This window comes from Podarcis pityusensis (assembly GCF_964106645.2).
Source record: "Podarcis pityusensis genome assembly, chromosome: 14".
Classification (NCBI taxonomy): domain Eukaryota; kingdom Metazoa; phylum Chordata; class Lepidosauria; order Squamata; family Lacertidae; genus Podarcis; species Podarcis pityusensis.
The window spans coordinates 45,699,415-45,719,621 of NC_138039.1; the positions used below are offsets into that span (position 1 = coordinate 45,699,415).

The 20,207-nt window shown below is 45.9% G+C and overlaps 1 protein-coding gene across 2 annotated transcripts in view; it reads left to right on the forward strand.

Annotated features, from left to right (window-relative positions):
- HCN4 (hyperpolarization activated cyclic nucleotide gated potassium channel 4) overlaps positions 1-20,207 on the forward strand; it is a 114,078-nt gene that overhangs the window by 38,819 nt on the left and 55,052 nt on the right. For both annotated transcript variants that reach the window (XM_080980286.1, XM_080980285.1), the window contains exon 2: positions 711-1,134. In XM_080980286.1, coding sequence (XP_080836412.1) covers positions 711-1,134 — 424 coding nt within the window. The remainder of the gene's footprint in view (positions 1-710; positions 1,135-20,207) is intronic.

Here is a 20,207-nt window from a genome sequence, read left to right on the forward strand (position 1 = left end):
CAGATTACTGGGCAACTTATCCTTTTGGTCTGATCCAGCAGGTCTCTTGTTATGTTCTTATTCTCCTGTCTGTGGACCTTTGGGGGTTCTAATGAAAAGCAAAGCTGATCCCCAAAGCCTGAAATCTACTTAGCCCTTTCTCTACTAGGCCACTGTCAGGGACCGTGCTGAGGAGGGCTGCACTGTCTCCCCCTCCCCCTGCTCCTGATCAGGATTCTGAATCTTCCCAGGATCAGGAGGACAGTATAGATTTGGAGCAGTAGTTTGCAGAGGAACATAGTTCAGAAGGCTGGGAAGTACTTGAAGTACTTGGAAGTACAGCTAGGAGGAGAAGCACTGGGGGAGAGAGAGTTAACAGACTCACTGTCTCTGGAAAGTGTTCATCTGCTCAGCCCAAGGTCAAGAAGAGCAGATAAGGTGGCAGCACAGAAAGCCCAGTGGTTACAAGATCAGGTTACGAGACACGGTAGTGACGTGGGTGACCAGGGAGGAAGTGGGTGGAAACCTTAATTGGGAGCACCTTCATTCCTAGGAAATGGATTCTTTGTTTTCTCACTGTGATCATTAAAGTTTCTAACTGGTAAGAAGACACCTTTCCCTTTGTTCTGCTTATCTACTGCCAAAAGGGGGAGGAAGCCGATTCCTTGAAGCCTGAAAGCAACACAGGTCTGTCCTTCTCTCATTTCCCATTTCTCTGTCTTGCTGACTAGGTTTTACTGGGACTTGACAATGCTGCTCCTGATGGTTGGCAACCTGATCATCATCCCGGTGGGCATCACCTTCTTCAAGGACGAGAACACCACCCCATGGATTGTTTTCAACGTGGTCTCGGACACCTTCTTCCTCATTGACCTGGTCCTCAATTTCCGCACGGGGATTGTGGTGGAAGACAACACGGAGATCATCCTTGACCCGCAGAGGATTAAGATGAAGTACCTCAAGAGCTGGTTCGTGGTGGATTTTATCTCCTCCATCCCAGTGGACTACATTTTCCTGATCGTGGAGACGCGCATTGATTCGGAGGTTTACAAGACGGCCCGAGCCCTGCGGATTGTGCGCTTCACCAAAATCCTTAGCCTCTTGCGGCTACTGCGGCTTTCCAGGCTCATACGCTATATCCATCAGTGGGAGGAGGTGAGCAAGAGCTGGGCTGGCCATCCTGAGAGCAGGAGCCTGGCTTCTCTTGGGAAGGGGAAGGGGAAGGGGAAGGGGAAGGGCCCTGGGGCCAGGCGGCTGCACATTTTGAGCTGAAGTGTCTTGACCAGTGGGTTTTCCTGCTGCCATCTACACTCTGGGTCCAGGGTGGGTAGATTGGGATCAGCCAGCAGACAGCTGGATCATTTGCAATGTGTTGTTAATGGTTTCTCTGACTCCCAGTAGTCTAAAACAAGCAGCAACAACAAATCTGTTCTTTCTCTCTTCAAAATGCACTGCTAGAATCCCAGGTCTGCAGTAACCCAGATGTAGATTTGTAATTGTATGTGCAGAGCATCCCAGTGGATGGCTCATAGATGCAGCAATTGGTGCAAAACAAAGCAAAACTGAGTTATCCTTTTGCATCTGGTCACATCCCTGGGCCACCATTTTTTATCTGGCCCCACCTCCCCCTACCCCCTGCACACATTATTCTGCATCGGGTTCTTGATGATGACCTAGTAAAAAGTCAAAGTGTACTCCACTAGTTTGACACCTGCCTGGTTCTTTTTAAAGTTCCTGTTATTCCCACCTCACTCACCCCTCACCCATTAAGTATGCTAAACTTTATTATGGTACCATGAGCTCAAAGGTTTCGTATTCATAATTTCATTTAAGACGTATTTATCTACTTTGATTAGCATATGGAACAACAAAGAGATTAAATAAAACACCATGAATCGATTGACGGTTGAGTGGATGAAACCTTTGTCTCAAAGGAATATAGAAGTGTCAAATATTGTCCCAAAATTTGCCTTCGGCAAATAATACTGTACTTGCCTTCAGATAACAAAAGCCCCTTCTTTATGTATTTGTTTTATTTCATAAAATTTATACAGTGGTACCTTGGTTCTCGAACTTAATCCGTTCCAGGAGTCCGTTCAACTCCTGGAACCGTTTGAAAACCAAGGCGCGGCTTCCGATTGGCTGCAGGAGCTTCCTGCACTTTAGCAGAAGCCGTGTCGGACGTTCGGCTTCCGAAAAACATTCACAAACCAGAACACTTACTTCCGGGTGTGCGGCGTTTGGGAGCCGATATGTTCAAAAACTAATCTGTTCAGGAACCAAGGTGCCATTGTATACTGCTTGATTGTATAAAACCTAAAATCAGTTTACGAATAGAATAAAGCAATAAGATTATTAGTAAAAGCAATCAAAACATTAATAAAAATTAAACCAAGCTTATATATGGCAGACAGATGAAGAATGGGAAGTTCTTTAGTTTCTTAACTTTCTATTTTCTATTTTAAGATTTTTCTGTCTCCTTACCTCTCTCTCTTTTTTCATTTTCTTTCCCACTATGTTTTTCTCTTAGTTAGACTAATGCTGGATAAAAAAATATATTTGATATTATGTTTTTTTTTATTTTTCTCTATAAACTCCAATAATTTTTTTTTAAAAAAATTAAAACCAGCAATAAACTAAGAATACTGTCTACGTATCTCAGTAGTGGTACAGTAACAGGAGTTATAGATGCTGAAGACCAGTGCTTATGAGAGAGCCTGTTTAGAGCAACCAGGGCTTGATATTCTCCAGGTTTCTCTGCATCTTACTGACTAGATGGTATCAGCACTCAGTCAGGTTGGGCATGGAAGGGCCTTTCACTGGCACAACCCAGCCACACCACCAGTCATCCGCTCAGTGGTGCTATTTTTGAATGTGAGCCAAACTCAGCTCCCAGCTGTCCTACTCAGCCCTTGTTGGGGTGGGTGGCCTGTTGTCAGCACCAAGAAACACACACACACACACACACACACACACACACAGAGCCCACCCCCGTGTCTAGTGCTAGCTTTGCTAAGGAAATATGGAAGCTGTCAACCCAGGAGAAGCAAGGAAAAGTATCATAGGTTTTGCCCCCAGCTCTCCAAATCCGCACCTTTCCTCCAACAGAACAAAAGAAGGGAAATCCATTTCCCCTGCCCCTCTGAATTGAGAACTATCAGTTATGCGTCTGTTACACAGCCCTCTTCCACAGCCTGCTCTTCCCCACCTATCCCCCTTGAGCTCCCGATTGAAGAGGGTCAGCACTACTAAGTTTGGGCGATCACACTGGCAAGGGAAGCCTTAGTGTGGTTGCTCCTCCCTGACGGACAGGAGAGTGTCATTGCAAGAGCAAGGCAGAGACAGTGTGCTGCAACAGTGGACTGCAATGCAGCTTCCATGATGAATTACAGAGCCGAGCCTTGCGAGCATAAACATCCCTTCAGACTCATGTGCAACCCATGAAAGGCTGTTTACTCGCATAGTGGTAGTACTAACAGTTGTTTGAAGAGAGCTTGATTGTTAATCCACTCTGGGAATTGTAGCTCTGGGAGGGGAACCGGGGTCTCCTAGCAACTCTCAGAAAGCTTAACAAACTGCAGCTCTCAGAATTTTTTTTTTGGGGGGGGGTTGCACATGACTGTTTAAAGTGGTATCGTAGTGCTTTAAATGTATGGTGTGAATGTGGCCTAAGTAGTTATGAAGGAAGGTGACAACTCATTCAAGTGCATGGACTTATTGCAATAGATTCACAATAGCATTTCTGCTCTGCTGCGTGGACTTACTGCATTGGCCCTAGAGGCATTTTCCTCACACCTGCCATGTTGTTGTTGTTGTTGTTGTTGTTTAGTTGTTTAGTTGTGTCCGACTTTTTGTGACCCCATGGACCAGAGCATGCCAGGCACTCCTTCTTCCACTGCCTCCCGCAGTTTGGTCAAACTCATGCTGGTAGCTTCAAGAACACTGTCCAACCATCTCATCCTCTGTTGTCCCCTTCTCCTTGTGCCCTCCATCTTTCCCAACATCAGGGTCTTTTCCAGGGAGTCTTCTCATCTCATGAGGTAGCCAAAGTATTGGAGCCTCAGCTTCACGATCTGTCCTTCCAGTGAGCACTCAGGGCTGATTTCCTTAAGAATGGATAGACAATTGTAAAAAGATGTCTTAAATAGAATCACACCAGCATTTCAGGTAATCTGGTACGATCAGTACTGACCGAAGCAGTCTTGAAAAGTCTCAAGTGGAGCTGACAAAAATTGTAAGTTGTCATTAACCCCCAGGAATCCGAAGAATCCCAAAACTACAAGTGGAATTGTGTGCAATGCAGATACTTTTAATTAAAGATGGCAGGGATTCTACCTAGTATTTCATATATGGGATGTAAAGCTAGGCTGAAATACTACCCTCAGTCTTGTATGCGTTAATACTTTATTATCCCTTTGGAGTTGTACTGTATCTATGTACTTTTGTTGTTCTAGGCTGTGAGGCTTCATGATTTGAATGTTTTAGACATTGTTCTCTTGTTATTTTTGAATTTTTCTGTGTTGAAATGCTACCTGCCCCCAGTCAAACCACTGTTTATGGTCTGTCTTCTGGCGGATAGAGAGAAGGGCCCACATAAATGCTTGCTGTAGCATCAGGCCTTTAAAATCACCTTTGCAAAATGCCACCTTCTGCCTACCTATTTTGCAGAAATATCTGTCTGGACATATTTCACGCAGTGCATAGCTGAACTATCCACAGAGAAAGAAATAGAAAGCTCTGCGAGTGCAGCTTTCTCCTGATTGAAGTGCAGAGTGTTTGAGGACCAAGACTTTCACAAGGAAACAAAAATGCTTGTTTACAAAGCTTTTGTGCTACCAAACCTTATTGTATGCTTGTGAAACATGGACCACTTATAAATGCCATCTCCAGCTCCTTGAGAGATTCCATCAATGGTGTCTCCAAAAAAAAATTACACATCACTTGGAAAGACAGGCGAACTAATGCCAGTGTACTGGAAGAAGCAAAGACCACCAGTGTCGAAGCAATGATTCTTCAACATCAACTTTGTTGGACTGGCCATGTTGTTTGGATGCCTGATTACCATCTTCCAAAGCAACTACTCTATGCCGAAATTAAAAATGGAAAGCGTAATGCTGGTGGTCAGCAAAAGAGATTTAAAGACTTTCTCAAGGCAAATCTTAAAAAATGTAGTATAAACACCGGCAATTGGGAAACAGTGGCCTGTGAGTGCTCCAGTTGGAGAACAGCCTTTACCAAAGATGTCGTGGACTTTGAAGATGCTTGAACTCAGAACGAAAGGGAGAAACGTGCTAAGAGGAAGGCACCCTTGGCAAACATGATCAACTCCTGTCTGGAAACCTATTTCCCCACTGTGGAAGGACGTGTGGATCCAGAATTGGCCTCCACAGTCACTTACAGACTCACTGTTAAAACTGTGTTCATGGAAGACAATCTTACTCGGCTATGAGAGATTGCCATAGAAGAAGTTGAACTATGGAATCCACTTCCACAAAAACCAGCGATGGCCAACCACTCAAATGGCTTTGAAAGAAGATGAGACAAATTCATGAAGGATATGGTTCTCAGCTGCTACTAGTCCTGATGGTTATGTTGTAGCTCCACAGTCAGGGGGAGTATGCTTCTGGGAAGCAGTTGCTGGAAACTGCAGGGTCCACTTGTGGGCTTCTCATAGGCATTGTGTGAGAACTAGATGGGCCACTGGCTCTTCTTATGTTATTAAGATAAGGGGGAGGCGGCTGTTCTGCTCCCCTTCGTCCACTCCCCAAATGAACATGAGTTTATTTATGTTTTTGCTCCCAGCAGGAAATTCCCCATTCTCCACTCTGGTAGCAGAAATCAAGCTTTCCATCTGGGCCATGAAAATGCCTAATTTTGAAAAGAATATATGTAGAGATGGGAGCTACATAATGAACTATGAAGTAAAGGCAAATATTTGAATAGCTTCATGGCTTCGTCTGGGAGGCAGGCATGAAATGGATGAAGGCAAAGTGCTTTTTGACGCCACAAGTGCCTTGTGGCAACAATTTGAATTTAATGTTGTGCCTTTCAATGAGGAGAGCTGATACGGCAGGGAAATGAATCGCCTGGGGCAGGATGGAGCGCTAAAGTGATCAGGGTCTGATTTTAGGAAGAAAGGGGGAGTTTATATAGAGCTATGGGTGGAAAGGCTGGTTATGAAGCATGCTCACAGTTCTCAAACCAGTTTGCCTGGTAATGCTTCTGCAGGGCAGGAAACCTGAAGATAATAATTATGTGTGGTGGGGAGAGTGATAAACCGCCCCACTAGAAATGAGAAAATCTGTCCATTTTGGTTTCTCATTATGTTCCGGTTTCCACATCTTCACATCGGTTTCTAATTCTACAACTATTTCCACCATTTACCCTATTTTCTGCCTTCATACAAAATCCCAACTGCTTATCAGCTAATCAGAAAGAAAACAGAATCTTGGTGAAGTTTCTATTTCTCCTTATTGCTGAATTTCCAGGCTGCACTTTTAACCCTCCTGTGCAAAACAAAACACCCCATTTTAAACTTTTCACCTTCTTGAGCAAAACATCCTGAGAAAAACATATCCTTGCAGTCCTTCCCTTGAACTTTTGACCCTCCTACTCTGGAGAGCCTTTAAAGCAAAACGGCACTGTTCTACGATACACAATGAAAAATGTGTGAAAGTCCTATTCCTTCAGAAGCTGCTTGCAGATTTGAGGGCCACCTCTTCTGAGTCCCCTCTTACATTTGTGCAGCTAAGTGAGCCTACCTAGCCCTACTGACAGCAGGCAGAGCTATGCTGAGGGCATTGAGGGAAGTTAAAATGATGTCTGCAAGCTGCCTGCATGGGTTGAGTTGGGGAGGCCAGCAAGGTTGTCTCCAGGTTGGAGTGGGGGCGCTCAGGAGCTGCCTGAGTGCTGGCACTGTGCTTGGCTATGTGGCACTAACATCTAGCTAAATCAGAGTAAAAGCAAGGAGCCAAACTGTAGGTAGAGCCAGAGCCAATGCCAGGCAGAACCAACTAAAGCTAGCCTTGCCTCCATCCTCCTCCCTGCTGAGTTCTACAGGGGCCACACTGAGGAGGAAGCCAACAGGCAGTGCTACCCCCTGGCTGGGTGTAAGTTGAGAAGGCAGGCAGATGGGGCAGTGTCAGGCTTCAAGGAATCGCCTTCCTCCCCCGTGGCCGTAGATGAGCAGAACAAAGGAAAAGGAGTCTTCTTACCAGTTAGAAACTTTAATAATTACAGCGAGAGAACAAAGAACACATCTCCGAGTAACGGCGGTGCTCCCAATTAAGGGTTCCACCCCCCTTCTACATCACTTCTACATCTCGTAATCTGAGCTTGTCCCCTCTGTGCTTTCTGTTCTGCCACGTTCTGAGCCCTTCTCGACTTTGGGGAGGGCGGTGGAGGAAGGCTATCTAGAGACTGTGAATCTGTTAACCCTCTCGCTTCCAGTGTTCCTTCTCCCAGCTGTTCGCCATCCAGTATTTCCCAGCTTCTGCCTTCTGAACTATGTCCCTCTGCAAACCACTGTTCCAAATCTATACTGCCTTCCTGCTCCTGGGAAGATTCAGGATCTGGAGCAGGAGCAGGGGTAGCCTCCCACCATTGCTCCTCAGTGCAGGCCTCCGCAGCACAGTCCCTGACAGGCAGTGCCCCATTTGCTACAATGGGTCAGCATCTGCTGTGAATAAATACTCAGACATTGGGGGGGGGGCAGTATGGGAACCACCATCACTGGGGAATGTGACCACCAGTCTTGGTGAGTGGGGTGAAAATGTTGCCCCTGTTCAAAGGGAATTCCCACAAACCATCAAATTACCCCCCCCCCGCTCAACCTCTCCATTCTGAAGGAAATCAGCCCTGAGTGCTCATTGGAAGGACAGATCCTGAAACTGAGGCTCCAGTACTTTGGCCACCTCATGAGAAGAGAAGACTCCCTGGAAAAGACCCTGATGTTGGGAAAGATGGAGGACACAAGGAAAAGTGGACGACAGAGGACGAGATGGCTGGACAGTGTCCTTGAAGCAACTAACATGAGTTTGACCAAACTGCGGGAGGCAGTGGAAGACAGGAGTGCCTGGTGTGCTGTGGTCCAGGGGGTCACGAAGAGTCCGACACAACTAAACAACAACAACAACCACTCAGTGGTAGAACATCTGTTTGGCATGCAGAATGTCCCAGTTTCAATCCCTAGAAAGGGCTGGGAAAGACTCTCTGGAGAGCTGCTGCCAGTCAGTGTCGATAGTACTGATCTCAATGGACCAAGGGTCTGATTTGAGTGTGATGCATCTTCCTATGTTTCCATGCTCCTAACTTTGGAGCTGCAAACAGAGCAGTAAAGCCGAGGTCCCCATTTTGGCTGAGGATGCAGCATTCATTTAGAAATCCCACGGGGTCCAGTAGGACTTACTCCCCAGTAAATATGCATAGTGTTTTCCGCTGAAGGCTGACTCCGCTGCTGAAGAGCTGACATCTGTAGATTTTCCAGCTAGCAACAGCTGCTGTCCAATTCCACCCCAGTCACAAGCTCTGTCTCCGTCTCTCTCTTCTCTCTATTGCAAAGCAGGTTATTTTGGGGATGTGTTTTCCAATAGGCTGCACCTCTGCCATGTGTTGCGGTGGGTGGCTCCTGCAAAAATAAAAAAATTGGATGAACGAGGCGCAGATTGAACAGCTAGCTGTTCCCAGACTCCAGACATGAGGGGAAGTGATTGAGTTAGGCTGTGATTTTGTGCACATAGTATTCAGAGCAAATGCTGTAGAATTTAGCAGGGCTTACGAATGAGCAGGCATAGTATCAGCCTGGATGTTTGTTGCAAAAAAATTATAATGTTTTAAACCACTTTACATAACAACATTATGTTGTTCAGGATGTGGGCAACAGAATGTTTTTATTATGACATTTGTTATGATGTTATGCTAATGCACTATTATGCTTTTCTGTGCCTCAGACACCCATAATTTCCTCTGGTATCTGCCTTTCAAATCACTGCCTGTAGCTTCTTGATTTGCCTCCCAGGCCTGAGGTTTCCCATTACAGTGGTACCTCGGGTTACATATGCTTCAGGTTACAGACTCCGCTAACCCAGAAATAATATCTCGGGTTAAGAACTTTGCTTCAGGATGAGAACAGAAATCATGCTCTGGCGGCGCGGCAGCAGCAGGAGGCCCCATTAGCTAAAGTGGTGCTTCAGGTTAAGAACAGTTTCAGGTTAAGAACGGACCTCCAGAACGAATTAAGTTCTTAACCCGAGGTACCACTGTATTGTAACTATCTTTTCTCTGGCCGAGAGATACATCCCGTTATGTTCTGCAGAGGACGCATTCTCCAGGTGACCAGAATGTGCCGCTTCTTTTAACTCCGTAGTCTCAGGGCAAGTGTGGTGAGCCTTATCCACCTCCACCCCCTGTGCTGCAAACCTCTCCAAGACTTGGGTACCAAGAGGTGTGAACGTTTAATGGGTGAGAGCCATATTGATGAAGTTATTTTCAGAACACCGCTGTGAAAAAGAGCTGTTTCAGAGACAGTTTCAGGACACATAATTATCCCGTTTGTCAGATTAATGAATTCAAGTTAGCCTTGTGTGTCTATGTGTGTTTTATGAAGTACAAATCAATGTGGCAACTTTCCCCTGGTTTGGAGAAAACATCTTATTATCCCCTGCCGGACTCCTGGAGATGCATTTCCTGAGCTCCATCCTGATCTGCTAACCCACAATTTTCTAGCAAAACTGAAATGCCCCGAGGGGATGCTTTGACTTGAAGCTGCTTGCCAAGAGGACATCTTTGGGAAACCTGGATCGAAGGTTCATCCCCTTGGGATGTGGGATCAGGTGCCATTTCCCATCTTGCAGTCAGTAGACTGTTTTTCTGCTTCGTTTTCAATGTTAATTTTCGGCTCAGCAGGAATTCCAAGTTGGCTCTCCAGGGAAACACGCTAACTAGTCAATTTAGCTCCCTGGAGCTTCCAGCAGTTCCTGAGCACAACTATCTCTTTCTACAAGAGCAACCACATAAGATTTTCTATGCCTTCCCCTCCAAACAGATGGGAAATTGCCACAACCTAAAAACATACTTGAATTAGGGATTCCATCGTGTCATATTCAGGTCTGTGCACATTGACCTCTGTGCATTGGTGAACTGCCATACACACAGAGAGAGAGAGAATGTTAAAAAAACTGCATCATGGTTGCTTTACGTGGTGTTTTATTAGTGCTCACCTGTGTCAGTAATAGAGGACCTCAGCAACATGGGCCCCTTCCGCCAGTGTTCCCTCAACTACCATTTTAAATTTCCCACAATGCACCAGAGTGATGCTGCATGGGGTGTTATGGGGCCTTGTGGGAGGCAGTTTCAAGACCAAGCTACCCATCATGAGTGGGCAGGGCTGGCATCCAGCAGTGGTTTTGCCAGGTCCCTGACTGCCAGCCCAAGGATGCCAGCTGCTGACCCCAGCCCTGACTGCGTTGTATTTGGTGGCGCTGTGGGTTAAACCACAGAGCCTAGGACTTGCCAATCAGAAGGTCGGCGGCTCGAATCCCCGCAACGGGGTGAGCTCCCGTTGCTCGGTCCCTGCTCTTGCCAACCTAGCAGTTCAAAAGCACGTCAAAGTGCAAGTAGATAAATAGGTACCGCTCCATCGGGAAGGTAAACGGTGTTTCCATGCGCTGCTCTGGTTCACCAGAAGCGGCTTAGTCATGCCGGCCACACGACCCGGAAGCTGTACACCGGCTCCCTCGGCCAATAAAGCGAGATGAGCGCCGCAACCCCAGAGTCGTCCGCGACTGGACCTAATGGTCAGGGGTCCCTTTACCCTTTACTAACCTATAATCAACATTTCCCCTCTCATTCCAGGCTCATTCTCATGAGCACTGCCAGGCATAATGGCTTCAGGTAAAGCCCATGTTGAATTCTGCTAACTTCCCGTGGCATTGATAACCTACCTCTAGGGCAGTCTGTGATGGCTCACTGAAAGACCAAACCTGCACCCTTTGGTGAATACCTGGAACCATAATGGGTTTCCTACACATCTTACAATTTAAAGCACATCTCCTTCGCTGCCACCCCCCAAAAATGAATGTTGGGAACTGTAGTTTGTTAAGGGTGCTCAGAATTAGCTCTGTCAGGGGCAAATTACAGTTCCCACTTTGGGGAGTGTACTTTAAATGTATGATGTGTGTGGCGCATTGCTGGAAGTTACCACAGGCAAGACTTTTCCCATGACGTGCCTGGTTTTTTTGTGTTGTGAAGTGCGGTAAGAGTAACAGAACCCCAAGGAGATTTATTTATTTATTTTGTATGTGAAGTAACCTAAGAGAATTGACCTGTGCCTACTTTGATACCTTTTGGATGCCAAGAGAAGACCTTTTAAATTCTGGCCCCCTCTAGGTTTTTATTTGTTGAGTGGGGATTCCCATGAACAAGGGACAATTCCCTCCCCTTTCCAAAAGCAAAATGGCAATTCTCAGCTGGGTGAATGAACCCTGTGCAATTGTTTGCATGTCTGTATTTTTTGTTTTTGTTTTTGCAAAATGCACATGGCTCTCTCTAGAAACAGAAGCTGCCCTCTTACAGCATAATGCCTCTGTATACAGAATTCCCACCCTGCTGCAGTTTGACTGAGGCAGGGGAAAAAGACCCAGAAGTGTGGCTGTGTTTATTTGAGGTCCTTCCCCTGCTTGCCCCCCATCTCCAAACCTCCTCCTGACCTGGAGGCATAGGTTGTGTGGGCTGACTAAAGATGGACCGCTGGAGGAGAACCTTGTGGGATCCACCTGCATTCTACCTGCTGGCCGTGGGCATGGGAGATTTGCGGTCGATGAGTGGGCTGTGTGTGTGTGGCAGCCTAAGCCGGGCTCCTCTGACGCTGCAGAGTCATAGTAGATGACTCAGCAGGGCTGCCCTTGAATGCTCTGCAACATCAGCACAGATGGACAAAGGCAGCCACTTTGTGCTTTATGCAGATAGCAATCCCTTGAAGAGCAACAGAGTGGGCTGACCAATCAGTTCTGGCTCTTTTTATGCAGACGCATTCAAGCCAGAGGGGTTGCTGGAAGGCGATGGTGGGCGAGAGTGAGGGACGCAGCTGGCAAGGACCGAAAATCCAGCTACGGGCGAAATATGTTGATTTATTAAGTCCCCTCCCAGAGCCTTCACATGAAAGAAATTTCTTGGAAGGATCGGGCAACAACCTGGCACAGAGTGAGGCTATAGGGTCATATCCATTGCTAGCTCTACTCAGAATAGGGGATGCAGGTAAACCACTGAGCCTCTTGGGTTTGCCAATTGGAAGGTCGGCAGTTCGAATCCGGGCAACGGAGTGAGCTCCCGTTGTTTTCTCCCAGCTCCTGCCAACCTAGCAGTTTGAAAGCATGCCAGTGTGAGTAGATAAATGGGTACCAATGCAGTGGGAAGGTAAACGGCATTTCCATGCGCTCTGGTTTCCGTCACTGTGTTCCGTTGTGCCAGAAGTGGTTTAGTCCTGCTGGCCACATGACCCGGAAAGCTGTCTGCAGACAAACGGCCTGAAAAGCGAGATGAGTGCCGCAACCCCATAGCTGTCTTTGACTGGACTTAACTGTCCAGGGGTCTTTTATCCTTTACCTACCTACTCAGAGTGGACCCATTGAAGAAAATGAACCCAAATCACTTCCCAGAGTAGGTCTACCTGGAGTAGGACTAGCACTGAATACAACCTGTGTCGGGGTTTTCGTTTTGTTTTTTGAGTGGGCCAAGTCAGGTCTGTGTGCATGACATGATTCAGAATATTTTATTTGCATATTGTCATCAGACCATCACAAACCAGAGTTCAGCAGCCCGGAAGTAACAAAAGATAGCATCCATCAAGCAGTCCGGAAGTAACAAAAGATAGCATCCATCAACCAAAACTCACGACAACATAAGCAAACTTCAGAATGCTGGATTTCCTTGGCAGACCACAACAGGCCTCTGTTAAAAGGAAAGGTTGCTTCTTTTTTTTCAACCAACAGAAAAAAATGGAATATTAAAATGAGGTTTGACCAAACTGCGGGAGGCAGAGGAAGACAGGAGTGCCTGGCGTGCTCTAGTCCATGGGGTCACGAAGAGTTGGACACAACCAAACGACTAAACAACAACAACAACAAAATAAAAATAACTTATGCAAATCTAAATTATGTGCAAGCTAAAGGAATAAAATTAGAGAACAAACTTACAATTCTGAATCTCCCTGGCAAGGCACAGCATTCTCTCTTTAGGATTTTCTTCTCTCTTCAGTTATGACAGTGTGTAGTCTTCTCAGTTGTGTATTTAGCTTGTCTACCCAGTGATTTGGGGTGGGGAATTGCAAGCTTGGGGATCAAATGTGGCCCTCCAGTCCTCTCTGTCTGGCCCTTGGAACTCTCCCCAGACCACACCCCTCACCGGCCCTGCTTCTCACCCTGAGTGTTTTTGCCTGGCTGGAATGTGTCCTTGAATGTTCCTTGCTTCTCTGGATGGAGGAAAGATGTGTGGCTGTGCATGTGTAGACAGTAGCCTAATATACACAGGTAAAATTCACACCTGTTGCTCTGCCCACTTTTGCCTCTGGCCCCACCCACAACTGGCATGTGGCCCTCAGAAAGTTTGCCCTGGACGGAGTGCGGCCCTTGAACTGGGAAAGGTTCTTCACTCCTGCAGCAGATAAATGACAGGCTCCTGGACAGACCTGTCTCCATCTCTTCTAAGCCTTCTGTCGACTGCTTCCCTCTCATCTCATTATATAAAGAACTGTATGTACACCGTCCTTGGCTCAGTTTAAACCACAAGGACAGGTACATTCAGAATGCAGCATATTCCTGAACCTTTATTCTAGAACAGCTGAATTTCTTAGAATTGACCGGGTTTTAGTAACAGGCCATTCTGTCTCTCAGTTTCTGCTAATCCTTAAAATAACACCATAGTGCAAAACGAATATAAGGGAAATTCCTATACAATTGTGCTGTTCTTGATATAGTGGGCAACATGGAAATGAAGATATTTACCTGGAAAGGAAGATATATTATAAACTGCCCTGGGATCCTCAGATGAAGGGCAGTATAATAATAATAATAATAATAATAATAATAATAATAATAATAATTTGAAATACTTTATTGTCACTTGTACAACTTGTATACCGTGAGATTACACGAGCACCCCCCCCCCACTCAGCTCTCTTAGTCTTAATTCCCCTCGTTTACTGACGCACACCCACCAAACCCGAAAGTCAGTTGCCCTGTTGTTATCTTTTCATTCAGCACCCTAACAGCCCACGGATAGAAGCTATTCTTTACCCTGTTGGTGCGACTAATCATGCTTCTATATCTTCTGCCTGAGGGCAGGAGATCAAGAAAGTGCCGGCCAGGGTGTGAATCATCCCTGAGAATTTTCCTCACTCTCCTGAGGCAACGTTCTTCCTCTACTTCATCCAGCGGATTCACGGGACAGCCCATAATATCTTATGCTGTATTCACCACCCTTTGTAGGCACTTCCTATCAGATGATGTCAAACCAGCGTACCACACCGTGATGCAGTATGAAAGGACACTTTCTATTGTGGACCGGTAGAAAGAGATCATCAAATGTTGATTGACATCATTCTTTCACAATACTCTGAGGAGATGGAGTCTCTGTTGGGCTTTCTTAACCACCTGGGTTGTATTGATTTTCCAAGTAAGATTTTGGAAATAATAATAATAATAATAATAATAATAATAATAATAATAATAATAGTTTTCCTGGAGGTGGCTCCATCATCAGAGCTTGCATGCCTCTGAATGTACACACCATACATTTAAAACACATTCCAACCCCTCCCCCCATAAAAAGAACCATGGGAACTGTAGTTTACCCTTACAAATCCCAGCACCCTTAACAAAACTCCTGTTCCCATGATTCATTTAGGGGGAATAGGGTTTAAATGTGCAATAAATGTATGGTGTGTACACAGTACCGGTTGTGGGGAATCACAAACAGGACAGTGTTACATGCTCACATCTGGGCAGGTGAGCAGAAAAGATGACCTACTGATGACTTCAGCACCTAAATTCATGGATTTTCCCTCTAAGGAGACCCACTTCACCCCATCCTTCCCTCCATTACTGACATTCGAGCGTGAGGGTTGTCGCTTATGTGCCAAAACGGAACCTGTCACACATGAGCAGAAAAGATCAGCAGGCTTGGGGCAATGCCAATGTTTGCAGAAATACTAAAATGTTTATGGGGAGGGACTAAGGGAGGTAACAGTTGGAACTGAGCATGCTTAGCGGCCGTGGAATGATGACTGTTTTTGTCCCCCTGGAGGAATGGAAAACGATATTGCGTTACCCACATGGGCCCACACAACTTCTTCGATCGGCAAAATTAGCACTACTGAAGGTGACACATAGTTCGTACCCATTTCACAGTTGTAAGAACTTGATCATTCAGTGCTACCCTTTGGAACTCCCTGCCTATTGAGATCAAGCAGACGCCCTCATTGTATTCTTTCGATGCCCGCAAAAAAAAAAATCTTGTTTAGACAAGCCTATCCAGATGCTTAGAAAGTTGAGGTGGTTTTAATCTGTTCTAGTATTTTAACTTTTGTATGTTTTAAAGTAGGCTTGTGAATGTATTGCTTTATCTGATTGTTAACCTCCTAAAAGTGTGTGTGTGTTTATAATCAAGCGCCGCATAAATTTCATGGAATAAATAAATAAAACCAGGAAGGGAAGGGAATGACTGGGATCCTGAACACACAAGACTTCCGCACCGCACCATTTTGTTGTTGGTCAGAGTTGTCATTTTATAGTTTCAATATATGTTAAGGATCTGGCCCTTAGGGGTCAGTTAACCTGACGGCTGTTGAATTTGCTGCCAGTATTCTTGATTATCCTGTCACTTTTGATGGTTTCCTGGTGGGTTCTTAATGCTTTCTGTGGGGTTTCCTCTTGCGGGGTCAATACGCTCTTTGTTAATTCTGTATTGATTTCCATTGACTTTTAATTTGATTTTGTTTACCCACCTTGGATCTCATTTATAAGAGCAAGGCAGGTAATAAGTTGAGGGAGGGAGAAATCCAGGGAGTGTGGACAGCTCAGCTGGTTAGAGCAGGGTGACAATAAAGTCAAGGTTGCAGGTTCGATCTCCAATGGGACAGCTGTGTATTCCTGCATTGCAGGTAGTTGGACTAGATTACCCTCAGGGTCCTTTCTAACACTACAATTATATGATTCTCTGAAAGAATATACAGCCGTACCTCAGAAGTCAAATGGAATCAGTTCTGAAAGTCCCTTTGACTTCCAAAACGTTCCAAAACTGAAACACGGTTTCTGATTGGCTCATAGCTGTCAACGTTTTCCTTTTTTTACGGGAAATTCCCTTATTCCAAATAGGATTCCTCGCAAGAAAAGGGAAAAGTTGACAACTATGGATTGGCTGCAGGAAGCTCCTGCAGCCAATCAGAAGCTGTGGAAGCTGCGCGGGAAGTTCGGGTTTGAATGAACGTTCACAAACCAGAACACTCACTGTTAAGTTGTGGGTGAACATATCAGACGACACAGCGATTCTTCAAACAGCTCTTGTTTATTCACAGGCCAGGACAGAACTGAACTGAAGGGCTCAGTCAGCCTGCTTATATAGAGCTCCAGTACCACATTACTGTAACAACTTTCTAAAACTCTCCAATCACTGAACGTCACTTTCGATCCTTCATTTGCATAACTACAGTATCCATCCAATTACTGAGCGTCAGTACATAACACTCACTTCTGGGTTTGCAGCATTCGGGAGCCAAAACATTTGACTCGCAAGTCGTTCATCAACCAAGGTACGACTGTATTTCCCTAAAGTCCAGGGTTCCTCACAGCAGGGTGAGCAGAGGGGATTACCAAACATGGCAGTAGGGCTGGGCAGACTGCCTTTCAACGTGCTTCTCAATTTTGTGAATCCAAAGCCAACATCTGGGTCAGCCCTGACTCTCTTGCAGCACTGCAATGGATCATTGCAGTGCAATTTTATGATATGATATAAACAACTTGGGCTGGCCTGGGTGAAAAGGGAGATCTCTCCAGCCACTTGCTGGAAAACCATTTGGCAATGGCGCATGATCCGAAAAAGGCAAGGAGGGGATCATGACTTGTTTGCTCGTGCCACTGTAAATCTGGCTCTCCCCTAGCGTTGTCACTGAGGTAGGGTTGCCAGACCTGCAGGGCTGATGTGAAATCTCCAGTTTGCCTTGTCCTCTCCAGATGGTGGGCAGTGGGGCTTGAATCTCCAGGTGGGCGAGAGTGCCTTTCAGAAATAAATAAATAAAATAAGAAGACCATGTGAGTAGCTTGCAAGCTTCAGCCTGGCATGAGCCTGGTCCAAATTATTGCATACTGTTGGGATGGGGGGGGGGAATTCTCTCCCAAGTACACTCCATCTCTAGGCTGAGTGGTAGGAGGGAGCCCAGAGGAAGAATCACCTGTGAAATTGCATGGGGTCTCAGGTTTTGGGCCCTGGAATCTCAGGATCTGGAATGCCATTTGGGGTGAGAGCACTGAAAATGTTCAGCTTCTTTAAAAAAGAATAATAAATGTCTCAGTCTGTTGAAAACTGGCCAGAAGACATCCTTCCTTACAGTTTTTGGCTTCTGATGGAGATAGCTTACTAAGAAGCCAATCTGTCTGGAAGGAAATAACTGGACCTGCACAAAAAGTCTGGAGTGTCTCACAATTTGCCACCATGCCCTTTTTCCTGGATATTCCATTCCACTCCCCTCCTTCTGCAGTTTTCCTGCTGGCGCCCAACACTCACTAAACATTCTGTGTCTGCCGAGGATGCCCTAGTACTGTGCCAAAACAGTTATTCAACTTCTTTAACATTTTCTTCCCTCGTAAAAGAGGCTCTTCTTTTTCTGCCTCGTTTTCACAGTACTTCAGAATTGCTCTGGAACTTCAGTGGGCGTGGGGTTGAGTTGCCTTACTGTTGTGAAGATGGCAGAGGTTGGTTTGTAGATGTTTATTTCCATTAAGCATTTCTCTAGTGCTTCGCAGTTTCCACAGCTTCCCTCACTTCCTGGTTCTCCATGGAGGAATTATTGGAAGTACGACAGCACAGGACCATTCAGTTAGTAACTTAAAGGGTTATGTTTGTTATTGGTCTGGATTGTTTGGTGATTCTATTCAGTTGGACGTTAGCTGTCAGTGGAGAAGAAAGGCTGATGTTTGGCAGTTGAAGGAGTTGGTAGGAAAAGTGCTTCTGAATGTGTGGTTGCATATTTCTCCCTGCTCTCATCTAGGCCTGTAAATAAGGTTCTCCTCAAGTTATATACTGTTTTTGTTCCGTTTAGCTCAGTAAAGTATTACCAGTTTCTTTTCTCACTGGACTCCTTTTGTTTTATTCTGGCTACTCTGCTAACAGGAATTACATCATGAAGTCTTCAGCTGGGCTTTACCTAAAGTGTGAGAAGCTGGGGAGGCTGGCTACCAAGAAATTGAGATGCACTTGCTAGTTGTTTTTAAGGAAAGTTCTTCCTTTTACCCTTAAAAAAAAGTTTTGCACTGATTTATTTAAAAGTTTAAAAAGGCACTTTAAAAAATTGTACCGAATGAAGAACATGCCTCCCTAGTTTTCTGTGATTAGAATGAAGCCCTGCTGAGGACATTGTGGGCTTTCCCCAGGAATCGTGGGCATTCGTGGGATGCCCTGGGATTCGTGGGATGCCCTGGGATTCGTGGGCAGAATCCCAGGAAGGCTGCAGTATGCAGGCCACTGGACAGATGATTTATACTGGGTGAAAGGCAGGGAGATCAACAGCAGGTGGCGCGAGTGGCAATAACAGGCTTCCTTCCTCCTTTCCGCTGAGTTATACAAGTACAGTGGTACCTCGGGTTAAGAACTTAATTCATTCTGGAGGTCTGTTCTTAACCTGAAACACCACTTTAGCTAATGAGGCCTCCTGCTGCCGCTGCGCCGCCTCTGCACAATTTCTGTTCTCATCCTGAAGCAAAGTTCTTAACCTGAGGTACTATTTCTGGGTTAGCGGAGTCTGTAACCTGAAGTATCTGTAACCTGAAGCGTGTGTAACCCAAGGTACCACTGTAATCCTAGTTCTGTTGTCCCCATCTTCCCCCTAGTCAGCTCCACAAGGGCAACTGAAACGAAGTACTAGTTTGCTATTTGTGTATAGACGTCCGCACTGGGGTAGCAGAGAACCTCTGTACTGTGCACAAATCAGAGGGCTTCCTTTCCCGAAAGCTCAGTTACTCCCTTTGCAAGCCTAGCTCTGTTTCTTCAGGGATGAAGTCGGTGCACATGATCAGCGATGCTCTTTAACTTACGTATGTCCCCTATGTTTCCAGGATTGAGCCCATAACTGGATGTGGCCCTGGCATGTGCGTGCATGCAAAGCTTGCCCATGAAATCACTTGAGGCGCTGCCCTACCCTGTTCAACTTGGTCAGAGACGGTATGCTTTTGGATACCAGTTGTTGGGAATGGCAACTGGACATAGCTGCCAACGTTTCCCTTTTTTTAAGGGAAATTCCCTTATTCCGAATAGGATTCCTCGCAAGAAAAGGGGAAAGTTGAAGCTATGCAACTGGAGGGAGAGATGTTGCCCTCTTTTCCTTCTTCCGAGTTTCCCATTGGAGCAACTGGTTGTCCATTGTGAGAACAGGATGGTCCTTGGGCTTGATCCTGCACGGCTCGTCTTTACACCGTTGGGTCAAGCTGGGATGCTGCCCGATAAAAGGCCAGGAAGTAGCTGCACACATCGGCTTCCGCGGCGTGTGCTGCTCTTAATGAGAGCAGTTGGCTCAAATGAGCCATCACCAATGGACGTGGCATTTGCCGCCACACTGCAGGAGCGCAGCAAACAGCTGCTCTGTCTTTTGTGACTTCTCTGGCAGCTGGGCAGAGCCTGAGCTGAGCTGAATCAGCCTCAGTCTGCAAGAGCATCCTTTGATGGAGAGCCCGTCCCCACATCTGTGACTAGCTGCCAGGAAACCTGCGATGGTGCCCCCTTGTGTCCATGGTGCATCAAGGACTGCTAGAGTAGGCAATGGATGTGTTAGTCTTTATCCACATTTCCTGTTTCCATTACAATCTACAGGGCATTTAATTCTTCAAGATCTGCTGTTTCTGAGTTCAAATCAGTCTGGAATCGCTCCCCTTGCTCTCCACCCCCACAGTGAAGTTAATTACACCTATTTGGCTGCTATTTCCAAATATTATCTGATTTCACTTTATGCTAGCAAAATGTTTTGCGGT